Source organism: Doryrhamphus excisus, linkage group LG13 (genome assembly GCF_037039965.1).
Source record: "Doryrhamphus excisus strain RoL-2023G ecotype Guam linkage group LG13, RoL_Dexc_Guam_v1.1, whole genome shotgun sequence".
NCBI lineage: Eukaryota > Metazoa > Chordata > Actinopteri > Syngnathiformes > Syngnathidae > Doryrhamphus > Doryrhamphus excisus.
The window spans coordinates 7,436,034-7,453,004 of record NC_136369.1 but is presented as its reverse complement, the minus strand read 5'-3'; the positions used below and the strand labels follow the sequence as shown (position 1 = coordinate 7,453,004).

General features: G+C 42.5%; 1 protein-coding gene across 14 annotated transcripts in view; it reads left to right on the top strand.

Moving 5' to 3' along the window:
• Positions 1–16,971, top strand: part of baz2ba (bromodomain adjacent to zinc finger domain, 2Ba) — a 65,308-nt gene that overhangs the window by 46,994 nt on the left and 1,343 nt on the right. For 2 of the 14 annotated variants that reach the window (XM_058088875.2, XM_058088876.2), the window contains 27 exons: positions 1,103–1,163; positions 1,313–1,421; positions 2,132–2,233; positions 2,771–2,999; positions 3,503–3,595; positions 4,607–4,668; positions 4,901–4,966; positions 5,629–5,694; positions 6,950–6,994; positions 7,254–7,286; positions 8,984–9,049; positions 9,362–9,502; positions 9,808–10,062; positions 10,230–10,453; positions 10,569–10,643; positions 10,727–10,958; positions 11,045–11,107; positions 11,468–11,612; positions 11,719–12,491; positions 12,598–12,850; positions 13,227–13,382; positions 13,493–13,653; positions 13,738–14,066; positions 14,590–14,725; positions 14,859–15,005; positions 16,299–16,600; positions 16,746–16,889. In XM_058088875.2, coding sequence (XP_057944858.2) covers positions 1,103–1,163; positions 1,313–1,421; positions 2,132–2,233; positions 2,771–2,999; positions 3,503–3,595; positions 4,607–4,668; positions 4,901–4,966; positions 5,629–5,694; positions 6,950–6,994; positions 7,254–7,286; positions 8,984–9,049; positions 9,362–9,502; positions 9,808–10,062; positions 10,230–10,453; positions 10,569–10,643; positions 10,727–10,958; positions 11,045–11,107; positions 11,468–11,612; positions 11,719–12,491; positions 12,598–12,850; positions 13,227–13,382; positions 13,493–13,653; positions 13,738–14,066; positions 14,590–14,725; positions 14,859–15,005; positions 16,299–16,600; positions 16,746–16,889 — 4,468 coding nt within the window. The remainder of the gene's footprint in view (positions 1–1,102; positions 1,164–1,312; positions 1,422–2,131; positions 2,234–2,770; positions 3,000–3,502; positions 3,596–4,606; positions 4,669–4,900; positions 4,967–5,628; positions 5,695–6,949; positions 6,995–7,253; positions 7,287–8,983; positions 9,050–9,361; positions 9,503–9,807; positions 10,063–10,229; positions 10,454–10,568; positions 10,644–10,726; positions 10,959–11,044; positions 11,108–11,467; positions 11,613–11,718; positions 12,492–12,597; positions 12,851–13,226; positions 13,383–13,492; positions 13,654–13,737; positions 14,067–14,589; positions 14,726–14,858; positions 15,006–16,298; positions 16,601–16,745; positions 16,890–16,971) is intronic. The other 12 variants (XM_058088888.2, XM_058088882.2, XM_058088877.2 and 9 more) reach the window with 12 other exon arrangements.

Sequence of the window (16,971 nt, the reverse complement as noted above, 5' to 3'; positions counted from 1 at the left end):
AGTTTCAGTCAGCCTCCATATAAGAAAACAGCTTGCTTTTTTTTCTTGTACCTCCTGCTGACTTGTTGGAAGCAGCAGATGTTCACTTAGATCATTAAAACCATATACAATACCACAAAGCTGCAGCATGTGACTCAAGCATGGCCTGTGCTTTTGTATAACACAATATGTTTGAAGAGGAATCACTACCTTTAGGAAAAGCAGAAAGGTGGCAGTTAGTTGTTATGGGGAAACCAGAGAGCCAGGGTCCTGTAGTGGCATGCCTGAGAGCCCAGACTCCGCTTTTGGCACAGCCCTATCAGTGCATGGAAATGACTCAGATCAAGAAAAAATGACATGTTTAGCTTGTAGGAATTTTCCAAGCAGCCAGTGCTGTGTGTCAGTGCATCTGCTTTCACTTCAGTTTTTCAATATGTTAATGTTAAAGGGGACCTATTATGCTCATTTTCGGACCTCTGTATTGAGTTGTGGACTCTTAAAGAGCAGATAATAATACAATAACCCGCATAGAAAATAATCTATTCCAGATGTATTTCTTGGATTTCCAAAGCGGTTTGTTTTAATTTATTCGCATGGCCCGCCTCCGGGCACGCCCACTCCGCTGTGATTGTTTGCACTCAGGTTGTACAGGTAACAGCTTGTACTCGGGCATGCCCATATAAGGACGTCACACGCTGTATGGGGCCGGTGACTCCTCAGAAGGCTCACTGTGAGCTGGTGTTAGGAAAAAAAAACCCTCTGAAAACAAGTTTCAGACTTCTTTAAGAGCTCTTGTCCAAATGCGCAAACCTCATTGTCTGTAACTTTGACATTTTTAACACGATAAAACAACATTCTAACTCCATTTATAGGTCAGAAAAGTGGGAAAAGCATAATAGTCCCCTGGTAATGCTTGTTTGGTTCCGTTTATAAATAGTGTTTGTGTTCAGAGCCTTGTCTGGTAAGGCGTTCAATGGCTGCCCTAATGTTGTTTATGAAGAATTTGAATAATACAAATCCACCACATAGAACATGATGAGGCCAGCGAATGCATGGATACCTGTGACAGTCCATAGTCTAGTTTCAGCTGTCAAATTCGTTAATGAACTACGTTTCTCCACAGGTTTAGGAAAGAGGAAGCGGGTGATGGATGAGAAGGATTTGATGACACCTATGGAGTTGGGGTACGTATGAGAAGCTGCACTCTTGGAATCAAGTGCATCACTTCAATCTGTATTGATTTGCCTGTCAGTTGACGAGTCTTACAAAATGTTTTATTGTGTTTCTCTATTTTGACTAATGTTTTGACTTGTTTTCATTGTTCAACACCTAGGTGGCGGAGAGAGACTAGAATCAAAAACGTGGCAGGGCGACCTCAAGGAGAGGTGGCCTACTACGCCCCTTGTGGCAAGAAACTGAGACAGTACCCAGATGTGATGAAGGTATCTATTGGAGCTATCCTGTCTTATCAGCTTGACCGATGCAGATGTTGTGAAGCAAACTAGATGAGCAAGTTGGACTAGCATGCATTTTGAGTTATTCTGCAAATCCAGCACTACTCATCTACATTGCTGAAACAAATGAATGTCTATTGGTCGTAGTTTAATATAATTTACATATTTATTATTTAAGAATACCCCCATTCTGCTTCCTGTGGCCCAAATAGTGAGATATATTATTCTTATATTGTCCTCTTGTGCCACTTTCTTCACCTCTCCCTCCACAAAGCAGTGATTGATGGTTAGTGTTGGGATGCACAGCTTTGGCCTCATTTGTACAGTGTGTGTGCCGATAATCTTTATTTGGTTCAACAGTGATTGTCAAACTGACTTTGAGTGCAGTGGTGCAAATAGAAAAATGGCTGCTCCGTAGCATCCACTCACTGCTCATCAGTCAGCAGGCAGTAAAATGCCTGACCACAGTTAAGTAAGAAAGCGCCTCAATTGTGCACTCCAAGGTCAGAACTGTTTTTCTTAAGAGCTTTTGCTTTTTTTTTTTGTCCCTCGGCTTTTATCGTGATTAGTAAGGACTGCACAGATGCACTGTAATGGTAGACTCCCTCCAGTCTAGTGCCTCCCAGCTGCTTTTCAATGTCGCTAATTTCGCTTTTTTTCTGCCTAAACCAACGCCATTATTATTTTCTCTTCTGTAGTATCTATCCAGATATGGAATAAGTGGCATCACACGTGATAATTTTAGCTTCAGTGCAAAGATCAGGGTTGGTGACTTCTATGAAGCCAGAGAAGGACCCCAGGTGAATGCCTTTCATCTCTTTCTCACCCCCCCTTCCCCACCTTGATCCCTGTTCAGGCTGAGCTGTATGCCGCAGTCACTGTCAGGGCAGGGACAGCAATCATGCAGAACTCTAGTAGACTTAGATCATAGATATCTCATTGTGTATGAGAAATGTAATAATCAGATGACATTACTCCCACAGGTATTACTTCATTTGTTTTCATTTCAAGAAATATCAAACTGGAAAATGGATTGTTTTTGTACTGGCTCCACAGTAGAGTTTAAAAACTACATTGCTGCGGGGCCAGAAAGTAGTTGTAATTGAACCTCTTCAAAACCTAATATTGATCATTAAAAAAATAATACTGACCCTAATAAAGATTGATTATTCAACCACCTTCAGTGAAGCATTGCAGAATGCATTTTTAATACATTTGACTCATCATGAAAATTTTGCATTCTTGCAATTCTGCATCATGCGTCGAATGGTAACTAGTTCTTCACTGACACCCCTGCCCTCCCTCCCGAACTCTGTGTCTCTTTTCTCCTTCTTCAGGGTTTACAGTGGAGCCTGTTGAATGAAGAGGAAGTCATTCCACGTATTTTGGCAATGGAAGGTCGAAGAGGTCGCCCCCCCAACTCTGAGCGTCAGTTAGTGGGTGAAGGTGCCAAAGCTAACCGACGGAGGAAAGGACGACCCCCTAATGTCGGCGATCCATTGCCATTGGTGCCGGAAGGTCCCAGTCCCAGTGAGGTCAAACTCCTGCGGAAACTAGAGGCTCAAGGTCAGTAGAGGATATGACCCCACACTATCGTTTGAGAGCCTGATTTCAAACTAAGTATATTTTAGCAACAAAACCCAATACGAGAATTACCTTTACTATTCAATATACTGAAGAATAATTGGAAATACGGTGGTGTGAAAAAGTCTCATTTACTTTCTCTCATTTTTTCCTGAATTTCGCCTTTGTCTTTTTTTTCACTTTTTCAGGCAGGTGATTACTAAATGAGAACATGTGGGGCCTTAATCAGGCCTGGGTGCGAAACATTAGTTTAGAGAAATTGAACTAATGTAATGTGTGATAAACCACAGATTGTTGAATGATCCGAAACCAAAAAAAAAAACTAAATCAGGACGGGGCAAAGACTTTTCCCCACTACTGTATTCTACTTCCCTGTGTCTGCTTGTACATATCTAAGCATGACCCTTTTCATCTCCCATTTAAAATGCAAGGTCAGGAAAATAAATTGATAAACCAGTGACAATGCCTTTTTTTTCTGTGTGCAGAAATAGCCCGACAGGCAGCCCAGATGAAACTCATGAGAAAACTGGAAAAGCAGGCATTGGCGCGTGCTGCCAAAGAAGCTCGGAAACAGCAAGGTATAAAGTCCTCTTTAACAAGTGTGTTAGACTGTCAAGACAGGTAGTGGTTGGCTCTTAGCCTGGTCAGTGTTACATTCCCCCAACATGACTGGAATAAAGCCGATCCACCGGATTGCCCTTTTTGGTCCTTATTTTCAAAAAAATTATGACGGGGCTTCTAAAAGGAGTGAATATTAGATATCAGTTTTTTTGAGGGGAGTTTATTTTGTGCTTTTGCCAATAACAAAATTCACTGCTAATGTGTTGTGATAACTACGATATAACACACACACTGCCACAGTGTCAGTCAGTGACACAAAGGGACAATGAAAGGCCAGTCAGCACTACAATGAAAACCCATAGAATTATTGTGATAGTATTATTGCGAGATCTGGTTTAAAAAATGTTAATTGGCTTGTAACTAGGAAATATGCCTTTCAATGTTATTTTTCAAAGGGGAAATAATGTGTTTTGATGTCATGAGCACTTTAACCATATATATTCACAGTGAAAATTCTGTAGACTGTTATCGGTCTATCATTATCTGTCTTGAAACAACAGAGGTACAGTATAATAGGCTGCACTACAAGCAGCAGAATTAATTCAGACTTGCCTAGTTTGCTGCCTTAAGGGCCTAATAATATAAATTAAAAAAATGTAAATAAACAGAAAGCGTGCGAAGTACACACATTAAGGGGAAAAGAAATGGAGTGAGGTTCCCCAGGCTGAACATAGCAATACAGGACAGAATGTGGCTTGGCTATTTTTGTATATGTTGAAGTCAACAGTAGGCTTGAGTGCTTTTGCATGTATTTGAATGTGAACAGGGTTATCGTGGATCAGTTCAGTTTTATTATTTCTTAAATTTCCACTTCCTACTTTGCATTCACATGCTCAAGTCTAAAACTGTTGGTGGCCAAGCCAATCAGTAGCAATTATGTGTCACTGAATCTGTGACATGAATACATCTGGGAGTCCAGCTGTGTAGGTCAATTGCATTCATTTTATGAACCATCTTGACTCTTGCAGCTATCATGGCAGCAGAAGAGAGAAGAAAGCAAAAAGAGCAGATCAAGATTCTCAAGCAGCAGGTAGGTTGACTCTGCATGTGTGTTGACAAATCGCTTTCTTTCTCCAAATACATTCCTTACGTATACAGGAAATACTGAGCAGCCCTATTTTGTTACTGATGGGTTTTAGTTTCCCATACTGCTGGCAACACTGAACATACTGTTCTTGTTGTCCAAACTCTCTGACCGTCATTTGATCAGAGTAGGTCGTCCGATGGTCTGAAAATATTAACTTTTTTTTTTTATCTGACAGGAAAAAATCAAGCGTATTCAGCAGATTCGAATGGAGAAAGAACTCAGGGCACAGCAAATTTTGGAGGTACAGAATCTGATCCAACAGCACCTGATTAAGCAGAACATTCCTTGATAGCTGCAACCCCTCAGTCTATAGTGTTTTTAATCTTCCTAAAGCTCATTACTGAATAGCAGCATGCTTTGGAGGAGTTGCGTCTTCTTAGGCATAATTCCATATGGAACTAATGCTAAATTGGTCTTGGTTGACGGCTGTTGAATATTAAAATGGCGGTTCGTGTCTCTTCAGACCTTATTTAAATTGGACAGAAAAGTCTTTTTTTTTTTCATCAGACAACAGTAACAGTTGAGCGTAAGTGGGTCGACTGGAAAAAAAAAAAGGTGCCACACACAAACGCACAGTGATGTACACAAATACACATACACACACATTGCCAAGCGTGCGCAATTATAATGCCTGCGCTTCAAAGTGTTTTAGGAGGACTAAATCAATTTTGAGTCGACACGGTTGACAAGACACTCTTAACGGGAGGCCTCAACATTTTCACAATTACATGTTAAAGAGATACATAATTCATTGGCAGTGTTTTACAAATTTTGACTGGCATTCGGGGCCATGAAATCTTTGCTGAAACCAGGAAACTGCAAACATTCAGCTTAAGTGCTGCAGAGCTCTCATCCAAGACTGATTGATATGTGTCTAGTTTCAACTTGACTCTTCATTCACAGGCAAAGCGGAAAAAGAAGGAAGAAGCAGCCAATGCCAAAATATTGGAGGCTGAAAAGCGGATAAAGGTATGATTTAAGAAAGCCCCGATAAGAGCTATTAGTGTATGATTATCTTGTGCATTTTACGTGATTTTACTAATTCAAGATTTCAACGTTTACTTGGAATAAAATACTGCTGTTAGTAATAATTCCTATAAAATGTATTATTTTCTCATCTAATCTTCTAATCTTGAAGCAGACACTCTGTTTAATCTGCTGAGACTTGCTTATTATTGTATGTGCATGTTTAATGAAGTTCAAGAGGTAGCTTTATGACCCAAATCATTGGTACATGTTTGCAGTGTACAGTTATTAGTTCCCTATGGGGGTCAAAAAGTATTTTGCCAAAGTTAAACCTGTAATGAGTTATCAGCAATAGACTTAGCATTTCAACTGACACATTAGCATGGCCAGCAAAGTTAAGTTGATAACTGCGTAATGTTGTTTTTCATCAACCGCCAGCTTATATCAAGATTCTTTTCAAGCAGAAGCTGTAGTATAAATTTGAGCAAAGTTACTTCAGATTTGTCATAGAAAACACCATATTTGGCCTTGTCTGCACCCTAAATCCTTGTTACCATTAATCGCCATCAACATTAATAAGGGCAACCCCGGGTCTGCTCGGGGCAGGTGTCCGACTACAGGAGGTGGCCCCCCTCCGCCCTTCACTTGTACCTGTTCTCCTGACCTCCAGGGCATCACCTGGGCTGCCTGGAGGGGGTGTCCAAAATGGCATACTGTAGCGACCATGAGCGACTTCATAATATGTAGAGGAATTCCGTGTTAACATGATGGCTTATTTAAGTGAAAGACTAAGTATTCTTGCGTCATGCATTTATTTGGTATTTAAACGTTTGCTAATTAGGTGGTCAAAATGCAGGATCTTCACCTCTGATGTGGTCTAAAACCTCCATAATCCAACCCAACAGACAAGTAGAGCTTGACTCCGTCTTCACTAGGCAGCACCTCGCCTTGCACAACACAAAACACATAACTTATGGTCCAAGGGTCGCCAAACAAAGTGCAAAATCTAATCAGTAAAGCATGAAAAAAATTAATGGATGTTTGGTCAAAAAAAATATGTATTTTTTATACTATGTGTATATATACTGACTGGGTGCTGAGTTCAAATCCTGTGCAGGATACTAACTTGTTAAGCGTTTTTCCACTTTCACCTTGCTTATGCCCCTGCTTCACTTCCAAAAACATCTCGATTAGCGCTATCACAGCTTATTGATCGCCCCCCCCCCCCCCCACCCCCTTCTTTCTTTTTGCATTCAAGGAGAAAGAGTTGAGGAGACAGCAAGCGGAGATCTTGAAGCACCAGGTAGGTGCACTGCAAATACAATCTTAACCACTGACTGCTGAATAAAGAATCATTTGCCTGTAACTTCTGTTGAATAAGAATGTGCAGCTGTGTGAGTGTGTTTTAAAGTAAGTGTGTGAATGTTGATTTGCATTTAAATGCAGGCATGTGTGGGAAAAAATGTGGCGAATTAGCAAAAGTCAACTATTATTTATAATTCTTAATATGAAACGCTTCTTGGTATTCTGTTTCATAATATTTTGCCAACTCTCTCTGCCAGGAGTTGGAGAGACATAGACTAGATATGGTATGGGTATGTTTATTTTTGTACATCTAACACCTGCATCGTGTAACTGGTTGTGTTATGGTTGTCATAGCAATGCATTAAGTGTAGCACTGGCTGCTGTCATACTACATTCTTCTGCATGGCTTTCCAGCAAAACAAACAAAAGAGAAATAAGAGTCAGTATGCTGCCTCCATCTGCTCGTCCTGAGGGACAACTGACCCTGTCACATTGGCCAGGCAGCTTCTACCCCCCCCCCCCCCCACATTCCCTCACCCCCTCTTCTACTCAGAATGCATTGCAAAGACTGCTAGCCAAACCACACTCACTGTCTCAAAAGTGCACTCGAGGAGTTTCCATCCATCACATACATCGTCCTGATTGTTGTATTGGAGTAGCTTGTGTTACCCATGAGTGCTTCACAATTTGGCCCAGATGTTGAGCTTGTGTCTTGTTCGTCCGTGCATATGTTCTGCCGTCCACTCACAAGAGTGCTGGACTTTAACCTGCGCTACCCCAGACACTCTATCATTCGCTGTAACCGCACAACGACTGAAAGACATGACTGAGAATCACTTTGCCGCTATGCTGGAGAGTCTTCAGAGAGATCACCAGCCGTTCGTTGAAGTAGCATGTAGAGATCATCAGCATCATCAGTTCTATCATAGAAACACGTGATACGTATATATCTGTATTTGCAAATTTCCCCACTGAGGGACGAATCTTATAGCATTTTAGTTTGTCCATACCACATGCGCTTTTGAAGCTCTTGTATCAAACTCATGCAGTGTACTATCAAGGAGATAAACTATATTGGATCATTTAAATTAATTTATTGTACTCGATTAATAAGATATAGTCACAGAAAAATAGAAATTTTCATATGATTACAATCAAACCACCATGTCTAGTATGCCAGGCTTTCAGCTTATTTTTGTGCATCAAAAATGATCCTCACAAGCATTTTAGTCGCTGTGCTTGGAATGTTCTTGGCAAACTGAAATGGAGGTAATTGTGTCTTTTTGGTGGATCACAGTGGGAATGACAGTCTCATATCGTCGAGGGGAAAAACCTGAAGAGATCAAATAAAATGATAGTCAGTCACCGGTGATTCGTGTGCCCTTTTGCAGCAGACTGTGTATCATGCACCAAAGAACAAAATAGATGTCTCATCCTCAGCAGTCTCATACTGTGCTAATACTAAAGCAGCCAAATCCACTGAAGTGGAACTGCTCTGTTTGTAGCTCCTCTTTACCGCCTATTCCTCTTTGTCGTCCCCTCAGCACCAAATAATATTAGTAAAGCATCAAATAAACATCCACAATAGCTAATAGATTTTGATCCTACTTTCAATGTGGCATGTCAGAGGACTTTTGGATGCCAATATTTTATTGCTTCTGTTCTGTCAGCTTTAGTTTATAGAGGCGCCATCACTGATTCCAGCTGCTTCTTTTTTGAGCCTGCCATCACATCTACTATGTATCGCATCTATGTGTTGCTTTTTGGTTGTCATTGTACTACTGTACTCTTCACGTATGCTTCCACCATACATGTGAAAGTGTATACATGTGAAGCATTGTTTTGTGTTTGTTCCAAGTATGGTGCCTCTAATATATTTAGAGCATCACAATTTTCTTAAAACATACTAAAATTAGTATGGCCTTGATTAGTACCTGTGCAATATGTCCTTGTTACTGTAATGTGCCTTTGTTTTCTGCCACTGTAGGAGAGAGAGAGGAGGAGGCAGCATGTAATGCTGATGAAGGCTGTTGAAGCTCGCAAAAAAGCAGAGGTAGTCCATAGATATGCTAATAAAAAGAAACACACGCCACCCCATGAAAACAGCAAGTAGTTGCCTCGTCGCATCACTATACTCCCATACCCATTTTTGTTCACTATTTTCCTCCGATATTTAATTCCCTCCACCTCAAGTAAACAATTCTGGCCCTGGAGCAGTTTTCCTTTGAATGCTGGCAAACGTTAGACTGCACCCTTTAACACTTTGTCACCAAAGTCAAGTTGTCTGTTTTCCTTGCACAAACATACTCTAATGTACGTTTGTTACATTTCCTCCTAACGCTTTTGCAAATTCTGGACTCTCCAGGAGCGTGAGCGCTTGCGGCAGGAAAAAAGGGATGAGAAACGGCTGAACAAAGAGCGTAAACTGGAGCAACGGAGGCTGGAGTTGGAGATAGCAAGGGAGCTAAAGAAGCCAAATGAAGACATGTGTCTGTCTGATCATAAGGTATTTAGGACCCTTGTTTACACATTCTGTGTCGAGGACTAGATTTGTTATTTTGGTTTGCTTAAGTGTGGACTTAATCATTTAATGGTTGTTAAATATGCATGCCACAAACAATAAACAGGAAACATTTTCATGGTGGTCATTTAAAAAAGACTCTGTAGTTATTGTTTTTATTTTGTAGAGGTGTGTGCCATCAAGTGGCTAATGGGAGTACTACATTGTACAACATGCTATACCACAGTGTATTCACATTATCATTCATTATCATCATCACATTATAAATGTATACACATTATCTCCGTTAGGCTCTCCCTGAGTTCTCCCGAATTCCTGGGCTCATTCTTCCTGGACGCGCAGTGTCTGACTGCTTGATGCTTATGCAGTTCCTGCGAGGCTTTGGGAAGGTTTTGGGGCTGGACTTGAATATGGATGTCCCAACACTGGGTATGCTACAGGAAGGCTTGCTCAATGTGGGCGACAGCATGGGCCAGGTCCAAGATCTTCTTGTCAAACTACTTTGTCTGGCAGTCTGTGACCCCGGTTTGCCCCCTGGACAGAAGGTACGTTAATAAGTCAAACTTGTGCGGAGGATTGTGTAGCTTGTGTAGTAACTGGAATTGAGTGACTTTGCACTTTGCATAAGATGGAACAATGCAAGACGATATGCACAGATGTAACTTTACTGAAAAATAATGCGTTACGTTAAGTTAATAATTTTTTCTGCTAGACAAAGACCATGCTGGGGGACCACCTGACCAACGTTGGCATCAACAGGGATAATGTGTCTGAGGTGCTACAGATGTATATGGGGGCCCATTGTGCCAATACTGATCTGGCCCCTCTGGCCCTCAGTCTGAAGACCAAGGCCTTCCAGGCACACACTCCGGCCCAGAAGGCCTCCATCCTGGGATTCCTAGCTAACGAGCTGGCTTGCAGCAAAGCCGTTATCAGGTAGGACGGCCATCTAATCCAGTTCCTCTCTGGGATACACTTTATTTTGACAATAATATTCAAAGTCACATACGTACCTAAGAAATGTATCTGACCCTTGATGCTGTTCTTGCAGTGAAATTGATAAGAACCTGGATCAGATGGCAAACATGAGAAAAGATAAGATTATTATGGAGGGTAAACTTAAGAAGTAAGTTATCCATTTTATGATTTAAAGGAATTCGGACTGTTTTGCACCTGTATACGCAGTCCTCATTGTATTTGTCTTTTCAGGTTGAGGACCATTTATGCCAAACGCACTGGAAAGAGGGAGGCCAGTGTGGGTGTAGAAGAGAACCAGTCAATCGGTACTCCATCATCTGCTGCCAAACGCAAGAGGAAACTCGGTGGCGACAGCGATGATGACGATGACGACGACGAGGACAGTGACGATCCAGCTGATGATGACGATGACGATGATGAGGAAGACATTAAGAAGGTTAAAAAAGTGGAGACATACGATGAGGTACAAAACGATGGCTTAGTCTGTAGAGGTATTCATAACTTTGGCCTTGGCCGGCAGTGGACTCATTTATTGTTCTTTTGTGCTAGGATGAAGTTGACCATGCGACCAGTGTGGAGGAGCTGGAAAAGCAGATAGAGAAGATGGCTAAGGTGTGTTCAAAAATGCAACACAGTAAACTGCTTAAACACATAAGGTTTTTGAAGCAAAATGGTACATTATTGTGGTGTTCTCTCCCATAAGTGCTAATAGTAAATATGTTTTGCTAAGAATATGGAGCAACATGCAACTAGGTCAAGTATTACTTACGGCATCAAGTGCAATGTGCATTATTTGTGTGTGTATTCAAACATATGTCTTGTTGCTAATTAAGGCATTATTTTGGTTGAATGAATTTCCTTGTTTGTAGTATATATTGACCAACATTTGGCAGCTGGGTTGTTATTCTCTGGATGTGCAAAAGAGATGTTTTATTCTGTGAAATAAAAAATAACTGATCTGTACTGTTGCAGCAACATCACCAGATTAGAAGAAAGCTGTTTGAAATATCCCACTCCTTGCGCTCCATGATGTACGGCCAAGATCGTTATCGACGTAGATACTGGGTACTTCCCCACTGTGGAGGAGTCTTCATTGAAGCCATGGAGAGCGGAGAAGGTAGTTAGATTTTTGTCTGTTGGTATTTCTTGAACAGTTTAGTTCATACAACAAAACATGAATTCAACAATAATGCACGGGTTGGTTATATTTTATGTGTGCGCAGCTCCAGAGGAACTGGAGGAGGAGCGACAGAGGAGGAGGAGAGCAGCAGCAGAAGTCAAGGTCAAAGAGGAACCTCTGGAGTTTGACGTCCAGAAAGAGAAATCCACGTTACTCACCGGCTGCTCACAAGGCTTGGTGCAACAGAAGGATGACAAGAAGGACTCTCCAACTCACTTCTACCAACAACAAGGCTATGTTTCTAACCTTTGTTCAGATACTCTCAGAGAAACTGTGAAGGCCGAGGACCAGGGCAGTCCTCATGCTGGACAAAATTGCAACCTCATGGGTACTCCTATTGCCACAAGCATCGTAATGTCATCCTCCCCCTCTCACAATACCTCTGAGCCAGCAGTAGCAAAAACTGCTGTGATTATCAGTAATGACACTTCTAATATCCCCGGTCCAACTTCAACATCTTTATCTGTCCGGTGCCTGCCAGCCCTGCATGAAAGCCCAGGGAACACTCCTCCTGCCTCATCCCCCGCTCCATCCCCACAGCTCACCCTCCAGGCCAACGACCAGCTGCTTCGAGTCCTGACAGAGAGGAGCGGACACTGGTTCAGTCTGCTCCCTCGTGCCCCCTGTGATCTCTCTTCCCTCACTACAAACCCCCCTGGAGCACTGCATGCCACTCCCCAGGCGTCCTCCACACCAAACAAACCCAAATCCCCCCCTCCATCACCTGCCCTTCCTCTCACCCCTTCTGCAGCGTCAGCCTCTGCCAGCCCACACCACCCAGCTGGCATCCTCACTTACCCACTCTCAGCCCTGCAGGTGAGACCGCTTGGAAACGTGATTGTGTAGAGAATTACCTGAAATGTATCGCCATGTATCATAGTAATCCACCTTGACCCACTTCACCCTTTTGTTTTCTTAACAGGTGAAGTCAGGTGGCTCATTGCTAGGAGTGTCTTTGGGCAGCTGGCCCAGTGGTATGATAAGTCCCAGCCTGCCTCTGTGCAGCAGCCCCAGTCCCATGCCATGTCAGTCTTTGGAGGGCAATACTGCAGCAAGTGTGTCCAGTAAGAGTGACTCGCCTCTACCTCGCATTGAGAAAAGTTCATCCATGCCATCTCCTGCCATGGAGATTCCAAAATCTCTGGACCACCCGATGCCTCGCCCCATCCCAGAGGGTAAGAATCTATGCAGCCATGATTGAATAGCCAAGATTGCATGTTACTATGGTAACATGATGGAGGTGGACAACATGTATGATCCTACAAAAGCTCAACAAATGTCCATATGAGTCCTGGCAAGAAGTCTGAACATGAATTAGATTTGATACATTTAGGAAAAAACGATGTGTAATTGCTTTTTATTCTAATAGAAAATCTTGTGATTAATAGCTATATGTCATGAAATAATAGAAACATGTTTATGAATGGAAAAAACATATGTTTGCATACCAACAAACCAATGAAACTGGTTTAAGGAATCTGAATCATGTGATGCAAGTGTTTCACGGTCAATGTATCCTGACCTAATGTCTGTTTGTGTTCATTTCCTCAGACATGCTGACAGGTTGGTGGCGTGTGTCTGACATCGAAGAGCTGAGGGCCTTGGTTGGTGCGCTCCACAGTCGAGGCATCAGGGAGAAAGTCCTCCAGAGGCAGATGCAGAAATACATAGAGATCATCCCCCAGGTCTGCACTAAACACAAAGATGGTGAGTGATTAAAGCATGAATGTAACTAAATGCAAACGGGCGTATGTCTTGAGGGTATATGGCGTTCCATATTTATTTACCCATGTCTATGTGTGATATTGTCTATCTAGTGGCCATGATTGAGCTGAGAGAGCTGGAGGAGAGCCAGGTCAGTGTGGAGTCTGTGCGTGGCTGGTGTGTGGAGGAGCAGGCCATGGAGATGGACATCGCTATTTTGCAGCAGGTTGAGGAACTAGAGAGGAAGGTGACTGCTGCCAGCTTACAAGTTAAGGTATTTAATGTGAACATTTTGTTAACATAGTTCTGCATGTTGTGTTCGGGTGTCTTTTAACTCTGTCTTGATTTTGTCCGTCAGGGCTGGACCCATCCTGATCCTCAGTCTGAGAGGGAAGACCTGGTGTATTACGAGCACAAGCCCCCCACCAAATCAGGACCTGCATCCGCTCATGTGGGAGACAGGGACTGCAAGGATCACCCAGAGGAGCGGGGGGAGAAGGGCGGGGTGATGCGTCACCCGGACAACCCATTGGACATAGCAGTGACACGTCTGGCTAATCTGGAACGCAACATCGAGAGAAGGTACCTGAGGAGCCCCTTAGGTACCACCATTCAGATCAGGCTGGATAATGTGGGTACGGTCACTGTCCCTGCCCCCGCACCATCCACTAGTGCTGACAGGGAAGGGTAGGTCATCTCTCCAACCGAAGCTCCCCCACTCTCCCACTAAGACCCTCTCGTCTGTCTGTGTGTGCTTTTCCATATGAGTCAAAAGTGAGGGTCTTGGCTGCTTTCACAGCGGACTTTTTGTGGTGGCTTGTTTTCTTTTTTGTTTTTGTTGATTTTGTGCAGTGTTTTTGAGGGAGAGTGGGGGGTCTCCACTGCACTGTTGTTTTCTGTGAAGGCATTGTGTATGTTCTACAGTCATCTGCATGGTGTGCATCAATAACATTGGCTATGGTCTACCACTCTTCCAGCATTCACTTGGGCAGGTTTTACCCATTCACTCTTTCTGCATGAATACCCCTTAACGTGATAAAATCAATATCAATCTCTCTACCCACACCCCCCAAAATGCTAATGCCTGTGACTGCTCAGCTGGATCTCTACTGTCTTGTTGGTGCCTCATGTTACTGATTAATATTATACTATATACAATTTGTATATGTGATCTTTTTTCTTATTGCCACAATTTCATATCTTATCCCAGTGGTGAAGAGGAGGTTGCCCATGGTATGAAGGTGTGGAGGAAGGCCCTAAGTGAAGTACGCAGTGCCGCCCAGCTTGCTATGTGTATCCAGCAGCTACAAAAATCCATCGCTTGGGAGCGCTCCATCATGAAAGTGGTGAGTGGAAAGTGGTTAAATTAAAATTTTCAAGCACAACACACTTCAATGACAAAAACAAGCTATGCCCTTTTGTAGTTTGCATTTTGTTATTAAGTCATCCTTGTTATTAACTCACCCACTTTGTGTTCAGTACTGTCAGATTTGCAGGAAAGGGGACAACGAGGACCTCCTGCTGTTATGCGATGGCTGTGACAAAGGCTGCCACACTTACTGTCACAAACCCAAAATCACCAGCATCCCAGAGGGAGACTGGTACTGCCCAGCCTGCATATCCAAGGTATCATCCACCTCTGTATTGCATCACTTGTACAAGAACCACTTTTTAAAAGATTTTTTTTTTAAACAAAATTAGCCACCCCTCATTAAAGAAATAGATTTGTTTTTGCATAATCCTGCTAATAGACAAAACATAACCACAATACAGTATTACGGTAGTCCCTCACTACATTGTTGTTCAAACGTCGCTCCATCCCTTTTCCATGTCGCTTACCCTCACTAGTATTTCACTAGGGTCGCGGGTATGCTGGGCAGATATAGACTACCATTCACACTCGCACACCCGCCTCCAGGCACGCCCACTCTGTAGTTGGTTAACGCTGTGGTTGGTCACACTAGTGAGTACTTAAAAGGAGTTTCGGTTTGTGCTGCTAGCTACGGTATAGCAGTTTTATCTTTTTAAAATGTCAGATTTTAAAATATAGCCATATGGATTGGATCCCGAATCCGATCTGGAAGTAGAGACTGGAAGCAGACACTTCTACAGCATCGGTAACCGAATGTGGCCACTAATTGTTGTGGGAAACGGCTATTAGCAACCCCGCTCTCTGTATGCAAGCACTTTTGCTCCAATTATAAACACAAGACACTGATAAATTGTTACTTATTGCTTGCTCAGTCCACACGACCAAGTCACATCGGAAAGTCTTACTGGCCCATGTTCACAAAACAGTCCAGTGTGAAATCCCATTGGCAGATTAAAATACATTTCTTTTGCTGGTAGGTAACACGCACCTGATGATCGCCAATGACAAGCTTTTATTTTTTTATTATATTAACAGGAACAATAATAATAATTATCATCATCATCATAATAACATGGACTGCAGGGAAAACCTGAGTTTTGTATCCCAGAAGTCACTTCCTGGCCACACGTCTGGAAGACATGTATTGAAACGCACAAGAGCACAACTTTTATATGTCTTAAATAGCTTATTTTCTCTGATCATACTACGACTGTAAATTAGATAATGAGTGTGTAATAATACAGTATAGTATATATTATATAGTATATAATATAGTATATAATATACAGGTGACTATGGGGTGTTGTCCAGAGGGCTCTAATGGTGAAATTTGTATACAGAGGATTCACTTAGTGCTGTCCAGTTTGGAACTGGGTTTGGATTACCGTAGCCTTATTCGTATAAAAACACTTCTGTTGTTTTTTTTAAGTTTGCTTGTGTAAGGTGTGATAACTCGGTTAAATGTTGTAGACAATGTTGATAATGTGTCTACTGTTCAATGTAGCAGTTGTGACTGCACCAGATCTCAAGAACGGTATTTTTTGCAGGCAAGTGGTCCAACTCCCAAAAGCAAGAAGCCTCCAAACAAACCAGTAGCATCCAGTGGGGGAGCTGGCAAGAAAGGCGGTGATGCAAAAAAGAATGGGAAGCAGGCAGGTAACGGAGAGGTGTCTGAAGACGACTCGGCCAGTGCCAGCAGCACGCCCAAGAAAGGTTCAAAAGACAACAGCCGCAAGAGAAAAACAGAGGAATGCTCACCTGTTGTGCCAACGTCCAATCCAGAGAGCACTGTGTGTGTTAAAAGGGCCAAGACTGCTCGAGACAACAACAGAGACTTGGGTTTATGCAGGTATTTGAACTGATTGCTGCTAAATGATTGTATGGAATTAATTTCCATAATTAGGGTATCCAATAGGCCTCCTTTCAATTAATCAAGTCATAATCTGCAGGGAAATCTAATGTTGTATTCTAATAGTCTTTTTTGTTTGCATCAGGGTTCTCCTTGCTGAGTTGGAGCGACATCAGGATGCCTGGCCTTTCCTCACACCCGTCAACCTAAAATCAGTCCCCGGTTACAAGAAGGTCATCAAGAAACCGATGGATTTTTCCACCATACGTGAGAAGCTTGTGAGCAGCCAGTGAGTACCCATCTCTTTCCTAGAAGATCTCTGATTTTACCTGTTTTACCCTGTGCAGAAATTCTAACTGATACTTTGTTTC